The 14,452-nt window shown below is 39.8% G+C and overlaps 2 protein-coding genes across 3 annotated transcripts in view; one reads left to right on the top strand and one right to left on the bottom strand.

Annotated features, from left to right (window-relative positions):
* Window positions 1-4,937, bottom strand: part of FANCB (FA complementation group B) — a 366,354-nt gene extending 361,417 nt beyond the window's left edge. For both annotated transcript variants that reach the window (XM_082717012.1, XM_082717011.1), the window contains exon 1: window positions 4,797-4,937. The gene's annotated coding sequence lies outside the window, so the exon portion shown is untranslated. The remainder of the gene's footprint in view (window positions 1-4,796) is intronic.
* A 107-nt stretch (window positions 4,938-5,044) lies between these two features.
* Window positions 5,045-14,452, top strand: part of MOSPD2 (motile sperm domain containing 2) — a 61,976-nt gene continuing 52,568 nt past the window's right edge. Inside the window, exons 1-2 of the mRNA XM_082717021.1 lie at window positions 5,045-5,369; window positions 5,531-5,600. Of these exons, the coding sequence (XP_082573147.1) occupies window positions 5,361-5,369; window positions 5,531-5,600 (79 nt within the window). The 5' untranslated portion in view covers window positions 5,045-5,360. The remainder of the gene's footprint in view (window positions 5,370-5,530; window positions 5,601-14,452) is intronic.

Genomic DNA, 14,452 nt, shown 5'->3' with positions numbered 1-14,452 from the left:
TGTATAATACAAACTAGCAGAAGTCACTGGCTTACTGGTTTGTTGTTAGGCAATTAATGCAAAGATCTGGGACAACAGGTATCATAAAGTAGTTTCAGCTTAAGGAGTAAAGAAGATAAGTAGGTAAATCAAAGGTGTGGCTTTTACTTATGAAACTATCTTTTAGTTTAAAGGTAATATTGTATTACAACAAAATGTATGAATAATAATTTATTTAAAATTTCCCAAAGATATGTCAGGTCTCTCAGATTTTTAAAAGAAATTTCCTTTTTCAGCTTTAAATGATACATGGTTCTTTTAGCATTAAAATGATATAATCTGGGGCATCTGGGAGGCTCAGTCAATTGAGAGTTTGTCTTCGGCCCAGGTCATGATCCCAGGGTCCTGGATTGAGCACCACATGGGGCTCCCTGTTCAGCAGGGATCCTGCTTCTATCTGTGCCCCTCCCCCTGCCCGTGCTTTCTCTCTCTAATAAATAAAGAAAAATCTTAAATAAAATTATATAATCTGAGGTAAGTGTATAAGAACGTGTCTTTTACTACCTATTTGCATGAAAAGATTTTCATATTTCTTAAGTACTAAAAACAACCAAAAGTAACCTCTATACAGAAAAGGATTTTGGGAGAAATGTGTGACACCCTTAATAGAGAGAAAGAATAACATTACAGAGATAAAGGGCTCAATAAACCCGAGATGAGAAACACACCTGACAAAATAAACAGCAGGCTGGAAGAAGCAGAGGAAAGAGTTAGTGGGCAGAGTAGAAGGCAGAGTAATGGATATTAATCAAGCTGAACAAAAGAAAGAAAAAAGAATTCTGCAAAACAAGAACAGACTTGGGGAACTCAGTGACCCCCATCAAACATAATAACATTTGTTATTTTACTATTAAATGTCACAACTAATGTTTAATCAACGCAATGCTCTGGTTCTCCAGTATCTGAATATGACAGGAGAATCTGATTGCTAAAAGGTCAGCACAATATCCCCCTTTACTAAACTCTAGAGTATGTACTGTTGCACCTTGATAAAGTTATGACTTAACAAAATCAGACCTCTAACACTCTCTTCTTTCAATGCTACCAGCAAATAACTTAGAAACTACTATCTTCACTCTGTTCCAACTACCACTACAGTACTTCAGGCTTTCAACTCTCACTTAGGCTGATGTAAAAGCTTCTTAAATTGATCTTCCTTTCTCTAGGCTCTCCCCTCCAACTTAGCAATTCATTTATGCGACCTCACTTACTGTTCTAAAACACAAACTTGATCTGGAAACTGTCCCCTTCCTCAAAAACCTTGCATGGACCCTCTCCCCCTTCTCAACAGATATATATGTGAATTACTTCCTGGAAAGATTAGATGCTAAACACTGTGAACTGAACATACGAATGACACAGAGACAAAAGACTGCAACCCATTGTTATAAAGTTTATCATGGCATTCAAAGCCCTGTTATAATCCTAACCCAACATACTTGCAGCATGAGCTCTAGGCAAAATGCAAACTTATTCTCATGGATTTAGGTTCAAATAGATTTAAACGACTGTTTTATGAAAGGTCTTTATTATTGTTTTTAAAATTTTATTTATTTATTTGACAGACAGAGATCACAAGTAGGCAGAGAGGCAGGCAGAGATAGAGAGAGGAAGGGAAGCAGGCTCCCTGCTGAGCAGAGAGCCCGATGCGGGGCTCGATCCCAGGACCCTGAGACCATGACCCGAGCCGAAGGCAGAAGCTTAACCCACTGAGCCACCCAGGTGCCCTGAAAGGTCTTTATTTTTAAATACTAGTGCAAAACCATGCACATTTTAAATATAAGTTATTTAAAATTGATCACCTTCAGAGTTAAAAATTAGAAGTCATTAATATATTTACCTACTAAGAAAAATTTTTTTCCTCAAACTTTCTATAATCTCAAGGCTTACTGAATTTGCATACCTGTGTACATTTTATTTTATACTGATGCAACATCTGTTTTAAGAGTAAGAGTTCGTAGCATATGTTCATTAAAAAAACCTTTAAGCATATGGAATAAATGCTGATGTTATTTTTTTAGATAAAAACAGTATGGAAACAAATGAGACTAAGGTCAATTTAGAGGTTCTAAGACCACCATAAACAAGCCCTGATTAATCAAACCCTGATTATCAGGGCACCAGACTTACTATTCCAGCCTGTTGGTCATCTGACTTTTTACTTATCCTTACAACAGTGGCTTACACCTTTACGACAGAAAACAAACACACAAACAGGTAACTCAAACCGGTTAAGTTTTACCTCCTATTGTAGCTAATGGGGTGGGGAAGGGGTTGGAAGATTATTTATAAAATACTACATAATTAAATTGAGTTTTTCCTGTTCTGTATTACCATACATCATAGGTGATTGTATATATTTTGTACATAAAAAGACAATAGATGAGTATACTGGGAAAATAATACATGCTGAGAGAAATACAGTAGATTGGCAATAGATTATCACTCTAATCCACTCTTCCCTACCAGCAGATAAAATCTAAAAATGTCTCTAAGAAACTGTATCAAGCATGGCAATAGAAAGTATCTTTGGAAAAAAAGGTAGAATTAAGATACTCAAATAAAAATTTCAAAAAAACCTAAGACCTCAAAACCTCAAAAGAAAACCCAAGAATACTAAACATTTTATAAGCATAATACGGATAGATGGACTTTTCACAACCTTTAGGACCTTATTTACCTAAGTAAATTAACTTGGCTACAGAGTAGGTCTGCTGTTAAAAACGTTTTTCTACCTATATAACTGGAAATCATTTGTTGGAATCTACCCATAATCAAGCTCCATTTTCCCTTTTCCAACAACGCTTAGGTTATCTGAGTAGGTGAACACAGGGGAACGGTGAGGCACTAAGAGAATTAGGAAAGACTACGTTAAAGGTTTTCTGTGTCAACCTAAGGACTTCTCACTTTATCTGAACAGTGATACATCACTGAAAGATTTCAAAGACAGAAATCACAGGACTGTACTTCTGAATGACAAAGATCCTGGTGACAGTATTAAAGATGGGGGTAAGGTGAGAAGGGAGGCAGAGCCCATCAATTAGGAGATAATTATGAGTTCTTAATTAAAAGATGTGCCTTTGGAAGGCAACTTGGCAAGTCACCTGAAATACATATATCCAGCAATTTCATTTCTAGATATGAACCCAGAGAAACAATCTTACATACTAATGTACAAAGACATTGCTCTAGAATATTCATTGTGCTATTGTTTGTAACAGCAAAAAAGAAACTTCAATGACCATCAATAGAGGAATGAACAAATACAAATGGAATATCGTACTACAGTTAAAAATGAATCAGATTGGGGCACCTGGGTGGCTCAGTGGGTTAAGCCTCTGCCTTCGGCTCAGGTCATGATCTCAGGGTCCTGGGATCGAGCCCCACATCAGGCTCTTCGCTCGGGAGGGAGCCTGTTTCCCCCTCTCTCTCTGCCTGCCTCTCTGCCTACTGGTGATCTCTGTCAAATAAATAAATATAAATCTTTAAAAAAATGAATCAGATCTATGTATATACCACCATGGCTTAATTTCAAAAATCAAATGAAAAAAAAAAAAACCTGAGTTGCAGAAAAATGTATTCTGTGGTACATTATGTATCTAAATCAAAACACATAAAACGACATTATGTATTTTCTGTTTACCTACAAAGGCTACATTCCCTGAGTGCTTCTCTGCCAGGTACCATTCTAAGCACTTTGGACTCATTTATTTCTCACTACATTCTTATGCTATAGGCACTGTTATCCCATTCTACAGATGGGGAAATTGAGGCATGGAGTTTAAGAATCTTCTCAAAGGCCTAAAAATAGAAAGTGACAGAGCCAGGATTCAAACCCAGGCAGCCCTGTCCAAAACTTAAAGAGCAAAGATTCTGTAAAGATTCATGCTAAATTCCAATGACTATTTATTCTGGAGAAGGGGAGAGATATCAGGTAGGGGAGTGGAGCCAGAAGGAGACTTCAGCTAGAGCTGCAATGTTGTTTTTTAACAATGTATTCAATTATTTTTAAACAATATGTCCATTTCCCCCCATAAAAATCTGTCGCATATTAAAAAAAGTCTCGGTCAAAGATGCTAAAGTGTCAAACACGGTTGACTGTAGATGGTGAAAATATGGGGACTTTTCTTCCTGCAATTTCTCTGTAGTTTTTATTATCTTCCTTTTTTTTTTTAAGCCCTGTATTGAATCGTTTGAATGCAAAACGACTTCCTTTCACTACTTTAGCCAACAACTACAGAATTGTTCCAGTGCCTTATAAACCTAAATCTTTCTGAAGTTTGGCACTTAATGTCATTGCACTGGATAACTGTCAGAGGGGCCCCCCTGTGCGTTGCAGGCTATTTAGCGATACCTACTAGTTGCCAGTATCAGGCCCCATCCGGGTTGTGCCAACCAAAAACATCTCCAGACACTGCTAAATGTCCCCTGCGAGACAAAATTGCCCCAAGTTGAGAACTACCCCAGTTCATAAACTTTTAAGATGCTTTGCACCTTTTAAGTTTATATAACTGCTTTAGTTTAAGGATTTCAAAAACATGATCCTTGTTAAGTTTCTCACACTCCAAGTGGGAAAGATGCGGCGAGGGTGAAGAAAGCTTCAAGCGAAATAATCCTATACAGCAAGGACATGATGCACATAGGCCGCGGCACACTCGTTTCCATCCCCTTAATCCACAAAGACGGGAACCAACCCAGCTCTGCCGCCCAGCCCCGCGAAGGCCAGGTAGGGGTAAGGGACGACTGGCCAGCCCTACCTCACTGCGCGAGGCCCTGCGTCCCAGAGCCGCCACTTTCCCGACTCCCTACGCGGGCGCGGGGTCCCTCCGCTCCAAACCTCCCGCCCGCGCGCTGCATCCTGGGAGATCCCGGCTGGAGGCTGCGTCGAAAGCGGAGGAGGCGGAGCCTGCCGAACCTTCCCGGAGACGGTTGCCAAGGGAGGCTAAGGGGGCGGGGCCTCCAGGGAGTGTTGTGAAAGCGAAGGGCAGGCGGGGCTTGTTAGGGCGGAGCTCCGCGCGGGAAGCTCCCGTGATCCGGCGGTAGGCGGAGGCGGCCCCGCAGTGCAGGGGACGTCGGGGGAGCGGAGCCCAAAGGAGAAGCTAATGGAAAGCCCGGCTGGGGCCTGGTTCCGCCTCCAGACCCAGGCGGCCACAGTGGATTGGACAACGCAGCGACGCTTCCGCCCGCCTCCCGGTGTCACGCGACCGTCCCCACCTCCCGCCCTTCTCTCTTTACCTCCCGGCCCGCCTGGCCAGTGATGAGATATTCGGACAGGTGGAGAAGTGGACACGGCGATCGAAATCACGTCCACGACCGCGACCATGACCGAGGTAAGGAGGCACCCACGCCGCTGCCGGCCCTCCCGGCAGACCCGGAAGCTTCCTCTGAAGCCCGGGGGCTCTGCGCCCAGGTGTAGGTAGGTTGGGCTGGGCTGAAGGGAAGCGGGGTGGTGCGCGTGGTGTCTAAGCGTCCCTTCGTGTCTCCCTTTCAGTATCACGCCCAGAATAAAGCCAAGCTCATTTCTGAGACCCGACGGAGATTCGAAGCCGAATACGTGACAGGTGGGTACCGCGTTCTCGCTGTTGAGGCAGGTGTGCATGAGCGTCCCCAACTTTCCAATTTCCAAAGGTGTTTGCAGGTGTCTTTGGGAGGCTTTAGGGACCATTTCGACCCTCACTGTAATGATGCCCTGCACGTTTCCAAGGTTTTCTTTACCATAACACGCCATGCACACTGCTCCCAACTGGTCAGGTGATACGCCCGTTGCTTCCTAAAGGGTTAATGTAAGCTGGAAATTGGTCAGTTTCTAGCATCTCGAGTTCATGGAACTTGAAGGAGACTTTCAAGGCCCATGGTACAGGTGACACTGCCCAGTGCACGGTTTTCTGCTGACCTTTCACCAGCAACAATAGAGAAAAAGAATCTGGAAACCGCCATAATGCTATTCACGTGTACTTAATTGGGGATACAAATTCCTTGGATATTTTACATAATTCCTCTTCATACAACCCAGTATGCTACCCACGGAGTAGGCTTTTCCAGGGTTGGAACAAGTTCTCTTTCATCCCACACTGTACCTAGACAAAGTACCTGTGAGTCCAGAATTGATTTATTGGTTGAACATTATGTGTTCATATGGTTGAACAGATGTCCCACATACTTGAAACTGATGATTTAATCCTTGTACAGTAATTTTTTAAAACCTGCAGGATGATTTTATCATAAATATGAAATATTGAATCCTGGCCCTGCCACTTAATAGCTTAGTTGTCTTTTCTAAGCCCTGTTTCCTTATCTGTGAAATATGAATAATTAGGTTAAGAGGAGTAACTGAAAAAACACAGATCAAACTTTCTATTATGGGGTTAACGTATTGTAGGCTCTCAATGAATATTTTGTCCCAAGTTGATTTGGTTGCTGTGGAAGGGTTTAAGCTTCTGCATCTTAAATTCAGTGCCCTGTAGAGATTCTCTGCAACTTTAAACTGCCCTAGATTAAATGTCAATGATGACCTAGAACAAGTAAGGAAATGTGTTCCAAGTAACCTGGTCAGTAAATCTGTTCATCCTGTCAGTTTTCTTCCCATCCCAAACTTTGCACCAGAGAGTTGCAAAAGCACTTGATTCACGTTTAGCCCAGAGATCTCATTTAAATAATATAGGTGGTTCCAGTAAAAAGGTAATTCTAAGATTGCTTTCTATAGAAATGTTCTTATACTTACATGGTTTATAGTATTTTAAGAACCCAGAACCTGACCTAATGGGCTAGTGTCTTCCCATTAGTCAGGTACTCATGCCCAATGGAGGAAGCAGGATATATGTATACGTGTGTGTGTAGTTATGCAAGTTTAGCAATAGATAAGATCTTAAAAGTTATCTTGGTCCAGCCTTCTCCTCTTTAAAATGAAGAAAGTAAGATCTATAGAGATTAAGTGATTCACTCTGAATCCTTGGTGTTAATGGCTAGGACTTGGGCTAGTTTTCTGAATTTTGCTGTAGGGAAAATCTTTTGGCAACACCATCATGTTGCCTTAGATCATGTCACTCCCCAACTTAAAACTCTTCAATACATTCCCACTGTGTTTAGAATAAAAATCTCAATTCTTAAAAATTTTTTTAAGGATTTTATTTATTTATTTGACAGAGATCACAAGTAGGCAGAGAGGCAGGCAGAGAGAGAGAGAGAGTGGAGGAAGCAGGCTCCCTGCCTAGCAGAGAGCCCGATGCGGGACTCGATCGCAGGACTCTGAGATCTTGAGCTGAGTCGAAGGCAGAGGCTTAACCCAGTAAGCCACCCAGGCGCCCAAAAATCTCAATTCTTTATGGTGGCCTACAGTGCAGGGCCATATATGCTGAAGCTCATGCCCGCCCTTACATCCTAATTTGTAACCACTCTCTTCGCTTAGTACAGATTTCACCACTGCCCACAGTAAGAAACATATCACACATTACAACACATAGCAATCCCTCACATACTTACACATGCACACATAACTGGAACAAAAGTTCCTTAAAGAATATTTATTCAGAAAACCCATGACCCCTGTTGCAGTGACCCACAAAATTGACATCACATCCTATATGACCCAGGGTTTGAAAAACATGACCAGCCACACTGCTTCTTTTATGTTCTTCAAACAGACTGAATCTGTTTTTATCTTGGGACCTTTCCACTTCTCTTTGTTTGGGAGGCTCTTGCCCAGATAGTGTTCATGGCTAGGTCCTTTTTTTCTTTTCCATCTTGGTTTAAATGTATCTCAGAGGCCTTTGCTGATTACTGAATAGCCTCCCTGTCTTGTTTGTTTTGTCCCCTTTACAGCTCTTACCATAACCGGTAATTATTGTGTTCATTTGTTTACTTATTGTTCATTTCCTCCAGTAAAATGTATATGGGTCTGGGGAAGCCAAGGCAAGGACTGACTCACTTCTGTATACTTAGCACAGTTTTCAATATAAACTTAATATAGCAATGCTTAAATATATACATAGGAAGATTAATCTGAGTCTGCCTTAGGAGTTGTCCTAATTGGTTCCCCATCCCATTTCCCCACCCCCTGCAAAGTCTGGCAAAGAGCAGCCCTCGCAATATGTTTCATAAAGACAAGCATTATTTCCAAGTAGAGCACTCTATGGCATTAGCTATAGAAAGGGTTTTGTTGTTAAATATACACACATGGGTTCGTGTGAATGGGTTACCTGCACAGCTGTTGTAAATACTAATTTAATTAATTTAAAGACTTGAATGGGAAAGGAGAAACCTGCAAAGACTTGTCTACCTTGTTTCCTGAGATACTGCATCAGGTAAAGTAGGCAAGGGGTAAAAAGGGATTTTTGGTCTGCCTGTATTCACCCTTTCAAGTTTACTTTTTAGAAATTGACTCAAGTGCTTAGAGAACCTGCACTTTCCTGATTCCTCTTTCATTTCACCCTTTCTGTTGTCACTAACAATATTTTGTTTCAAAAGACACTTAAGGCTGACTTAAGCAAACAAACATGACGTTTTTCCTAAAAGAAAATATTATCTGCAAATACATCACTTTAAGCACTAGCTATACTCCAGAAACTCTTTTGGAGGTAGGTACTTGGGAATTCCAAGCACATTTTTGTTTCCATAGGAATTAAGTTGCCAATTATGGATAGATTTGTAGCTGTCAGAAAGAATAAAAGTTCATAATTGTTTTATGCATTACAAGTGGTCCTTTTTTCCTCACTGTTTCTGTGAGAAATTCCATGCTGAGTCTCAAATGAGAAACATTTCCCATTCTCTCTTCCTCCTTCTGGTGGCCAAGGCAAGAGACTACTCCCTTGTGACAGTAATTTATTTGGTTCCTCAAATACTCATTATGTGCTTAATTCTGAAAGTAGTGTGTCCTTACTAGAGAAAGAACTGAAGAAGGATAGAGCCCCTTCCTGAACTACTACACTCTAGTAGAGGCATTAAGACAGAGCTAACTGTTAGAATTCAGAAAAATTGTATCAAGAGGAATAAGTGCTAAAATCATTTTTGTAGAAGTCAAAGACAAGGAAAAAAATCACACGTGGTTGGGGTGATTGGGTTAGCACCAAGTGAGAAAACAGAAAAGGTGGAACTTTGGAAAATGGTAGAACTTGGGAAGGTAGAGAATGTGATCCAGATGGATCAAAAAGTCTGAGCTAAGGCGCTGTAGTGAGCAGGTACAGGGCATGTTCAGGAAGCCATGGGAAGTCCGCTTTGATGAGCTCTAAGAGGAGGGTAAGCACACCTGCTGAAAACAGTGGGAATGCAGTGTAGAGAGCTTTGAATAAAAACGATGTTTGTACTTCAGTGAGTTTGGAGAGCAGTTGAGGGATTGGTGTGTTTTCTTATTTTAGGTTTGTTTCTTGACTTTACAAGTGTATGAATTCATTTGAATAAATTTGGATGATACCAGAAAAGCCAGAAAAGTCTCCCATAAGCTAACCATCCAGAGATAGCTCTGCTAACAATGGAGGCATTTTTTTTTTCCATTTGGTTTTTGGTTTTATTCTTAATGGGCTCCACACCCAGCATTCAGCCCAGCAGGGGGCTTGAACTCACGATCTTGTGACTGAGACCTGAGTTGACATCCAGCTGGGACACTTAACCAACTGAGCCCCCAGGTGCCCTCTATATGTTTTTTTCCCTGTATGTTAAAAAGTACTTAAAAGACTATCGTGTATATAATTTTAGGGCTTGCATTTTATACTTGACATGATCAAGTTTATTTTCCCTAGATTGATGAAGTAAATAGTGTTTTTACATTACTGTTTAATACTCAGCTCTGTAAAAAGAGCATTTTCTTTTAAATACTTCCTATTTGGATATTTATATTCCTTCCAGTTTTTTGTGCAGTAGTTCAGTTTCCTTAAGATTCATGTCTAGAACCAGAATTATTGGTTTCAAGAGTAAGAATATTTTTAAGACACTTCATGTATGTGCTACCTTTTTTTCCCCAGAAGTTGCACCAAGCTTCATTCCCACCAGCACATGTGATAGTGTTAGTCTTACCACAGCCTTACCCACGTGCGGTGTCATTACTCCTTAACTGATGGTTCTTTGTTTTAGTTTGCATCCTGGTTGCTAGTGAGAGTAAATTTCTTTTCAGATACTTACATCGGTTTGTAGTTCACATTTTTTTTTCATTACTATGGCTTTTTAAATTGGTTTGGGCTTTTCTTATCTATGTCACTTTCACTTTTTTCATTTCTAAAAATTTTTTTTATTGTGTGATGTTAATCACTGTAAAATACATCATTAGTTTTCAGTGCAGTGTTCCAAGATTCATTGTTTATGTACAACACCCAGTGCTCCATGCAATCCGTACCCTCCTTAATACCCATCACCGGGCTCACCCATCACCCCACTCCCCTCCCCTCTAAAACCCTCAGTTTGTTTCTCAGAGTCCACAGTCATGCTTTGTCTCTCCCTCCAATTTCGCCCAATTCACTTTTCCTTTCCTTCTCCTAAAGTCCTCCATGTTATTCCTTATGTTCCACAAATAAGTCAAACCATATGATCATTGACTTTTCTCTTCTTATTTCACTCAGCATATCTCCTCCAGTCCCATCATGTTGATACAAAAATTGGGTATTCATTCTTTCTGATGACTGAGTAATATTTCATTGTATATATGGACCATATATTCTTTATCCATTCATCTGTTGAAGGGCATCTCAGCTCTTTCCACAGTTTGGCTATTGTGGACATTGCTGCTATGAACACTGGGGTACATATGGCCCTTCTTTTCACTCTATCTGCATCTTTGGGGTAGATTACCCAGTAGTGCAATTGCAGGGTCATAGGGTAGCTCTGTTTTTATTTTTTTGAAGAATCTCCACACTGTTTTCCAAAGTGGCTGCAACGACTTGCATTCTCACCAACAGTGTAAGAGGGTTTTTCTTTCTCCACATCCTCTCCAACATTTGTTGTTTCCTGCCTTGTTCATCTTTGCCATTCTAATGCCTGGTGTAAGGTGGCATCTCAGTGTGGTTTTGATTTGAATCTCTCTGACGGCTAATGATTATGAACATTTTTTCGTGTGTCTGTTAGCCATTTGTTTATCTTCATTGGAGAAGTGTCTGTTCATGTCTTTTGCCCATTTTTGACATGATTATCTGTTTTTTGGGTGTTGAGTTTGAGAAGTTCTATATAGATCTTGAATATCAGCCCTTTGTCTGTAGTGTCATTTGCAGATATCCCTTCCCATTCTGTGGGTTGCCTCTTTGTTTTGTTGACTGTCGTTTGCTGTGCAGAAGCTTTTGATCTTGATGAAGTCCCAAAAGTTCATTTATGCTTTTGTTTCCTTTGCCTTTGGAGACATGTCTTGAAAGTTTTTTCATGTTTCCAATTTATTCAAAACTACTCATTCCTTTGTGGTTTCTTTCATTGCCATTAAATAATTTTCTCTCATTTGATAATTTCCTTTTAATTTTTGTTTTTTCTTGGTTTATTATTTTTTACAATTTGAAATATCTTTTAAGTACAGATTATATGAAATATTAATAAAGTGAACACCCATGTACTTAACACTGCCATTCAGGAGCATTTGTATCCTGCATTTGGTGTTACTCATTCTCTTGCTTTTCATTAGCTTTACTGTCTATGATGTATTCTTCACCAGTACTTTATTAAGTTTAGCTGTTTTTGAACTTTAAGTGAAAGCTGAATGTAGGAGCACCTGGATGGCTCAGTGGGTTAAGCCTCTGCTTTCGGCTCAGGTCATGGTCTCAGGATCCTAGGATGGAGCCCTGCATCAAGCTCTCTGCTCAGCAGGAAGTCTGCTTCCCCCTCTGTATCTCTGCCTGCCTCTCTGCCTGCTTATGATCTCTCTCTCTCAAATAAATAAATGAAATCTTTAAAAAAAAAAAAAGCTGGGGTGCCTGGGTGGCTCAGTGGGTTAAGCCTCTGCCTTCAGCTCAGGTCGTGGTCTCAGGGTCCTGGGATCGAGCCCCACATCGGGCTCTCTGCTCAGCAGGGAGCCTGCTTCCCCCCCCCTCTCTGTCTGCCTCTCTGCCTACTTGTGATCTCTCTGTCAAATAAATAAAATCTTAAAAAAAAAAGCTGAATGTATTTTCCATGACTTGATTCTGCTACTCAAGAGTCATTTGTATTGTCTAACGTAAGTATAATTGATTGCTTTTGATAGCTGCATAGTAGTGCATGGAATGAAAATATTGGCTGGTGAATTTGGGGTTGTTTCTAGGCTTTGCTATTATGTGCAGTGCAGCTACAAACATTTTTAAACATGTCTGGTGCCTAGACTTCCTCTAGGGCAGTGGTTCTCAAAGTTGGTCCAGGAACTGTAGTTCCTTCATACCATTTCAAGGAGCTTGAGCTGTCAAAACAACTTTTATAACACCAAAGCATCATTTTCCTTTTTCACTGTCATTCTCTCACAAGCATACAATAGCGTTTTCCAGAGGTTGCATGTCATGTGGTGATGTCATTGCTCTGACAGCCATTAGGATATGTGCTTATGTGTTCTCATGTTTAAAACTTTTCTCAGTTCCAATACCCAATAGAATAACTACTGGTAAATATAACCCATATAAACAAACAAAAACCCTTTGGAGTCTTCAGTTATTTTTAAGAGTGTAAAAGGGGTCCTGAGAACAAGAAGTTTTGAGGACTGCTGCTCTAGGGTTTGCACCCAACAGTGAAATGTGTGGGTCATTGATGAGGCACATGTTCAACTTTACTAGGTAATGCTGAACTGGTTCCCAAAGTGATTATTCCAGCTTTCATTTTAACCAGTGGTCCTTGTTTTTCCACACTCTAAAATTTGGTGGTGGTGGTGGTGTTTCTTTTTTTTTTTTTTTTTAATTTTTGCCCATCTGATTAAAGTGTAGGGATAACTCATTATGGTTTTAATTTGCGTTGCTTTGAGTACCAGCGAGACTGAGCATTTCTTCATATCTTTATGGGCCATTTGGCTTCTGCTTCCGTGAAAATCACTCCTTCAACAGGCTATTGGCCTCTTGTTCCTCCATATAAATTACAGGATCAGCTTCTTATGGTTCTGCAAAAAAACCAGCTGTTGTTGGAATTTTGAATGGAATTGTATTAAATTAGAAGACGACTTCTGGGAGGCTTGACATCATCAGGGCTGTGTCTTCCTAACCAAGAATCTGGGATATCTTGCTAAACTCTTTCTTATAGAAAGATTTATAGTTTTCTCCATAGAGTTTAACTCATTTTTGTTAAATTAATTCCCAGGTACTTACATGTTTTATTTTTGTGGTGGTTTAAATGGTATCTGTTCAGAAATTATTTTCTGATTGTTCATGGTTAACAAAGTACATTTGACTCTTTTACATTAATATTGAATCAAAAACCTTACCAGCTCTTACTAATTTTGACAATTTATCTCTAGATTAGTTTGGAATTTCTCTGCAGGTACGGACATCAGCTTGAAATAATGACATTTTCTATCTTCCCAGTTCTTACAACTTTAAATGCTTTTACTTTATACTGGCTGGACTTTAGAACACTGTTGAATTGAAGCAGTAAGAAAAGCCTACTTGTTTTGTTCCTGATCTTAGAAAGATAGCCCCAAACATGTCACCATCAAGTATAATCTCTGTAGATATCCTTTATGAAAATGAAGAAGTTTCCATCTACTTATGGTTTGTTCGTTTGGGTTTTTGTTTATTGTTTTGTTCCCATCGCTACTGATGGTTGAATTTTATTTACTAAATGTATTTTCTTCATCTGTTGAACACATTTATTGTATCTGATGAGACATTCACTTGTTTTTTTTTTCTTTTTTAATCTGTTAATATGGCAGCCTCTATTAATCAGGTTTTTACAATACATTGTTGTTTTCAGTTAGCTGACATTTTATCTAGGAGTTTTACATCTGTATTCATAAATTAACGTGTAATTTTCCTTTCTTATACTTCTCTTGTGCAACTTTGACATTAAGATCATGCAGTCTTCATAAAATGAGTTAAGAGTGTTTCCTCTTTTCTACTCCATGAAAAATAGTCATTGTGTAGTTCTGACCTATTCTCCATGGTCACCTCTACCCCCATTTCTTATGGTTTTATATGTGTTTGTCTACTTACCATATAGTTACTAGTAACTTTATTTACCATCCCTTCTTGAGTTTTGGATCTTGTATCTGGGATCATAATATTGTTTCATCTGAAATATAACCTTTAGGTTATTCTTTAATGTCTTTCTTCTGTCTTCCTTCTTTTTTTCCCCATTAAGCAATTAACCTTGAAGAGTGCCTTCATTTTATTAGGATGGAGGAGACAAAGTGATTAGAGAAGTACAAGAACCAGGATGATCTCAGAGAATTTCAGGGACAGGATGATTAGCAGTGATGGGAGGGAACCTCTGTAGGTAAAGGGTGCATAAAACGGGGATTGTCCTTATCAACTGCCCTCTCTGGAGAGGAAGAATATATTTT

Source organism: Mustela nivalis (genome assembly GCF_964662115.1).
Source record: "Mustela nivalis genome assembly, chromosome: X".
NCBI classification, from domain to species: Eukaryota; Metazoa; Chordata; class Mammalia; order Carnivora; family Mustelidae; genus Mustela; species Mustela nivalis.
The sequence above is the reverse complement of the archived record's forward strand: the minus strand, read 5'-3'. Positions and strand labels throughout refer to the sequence as shown.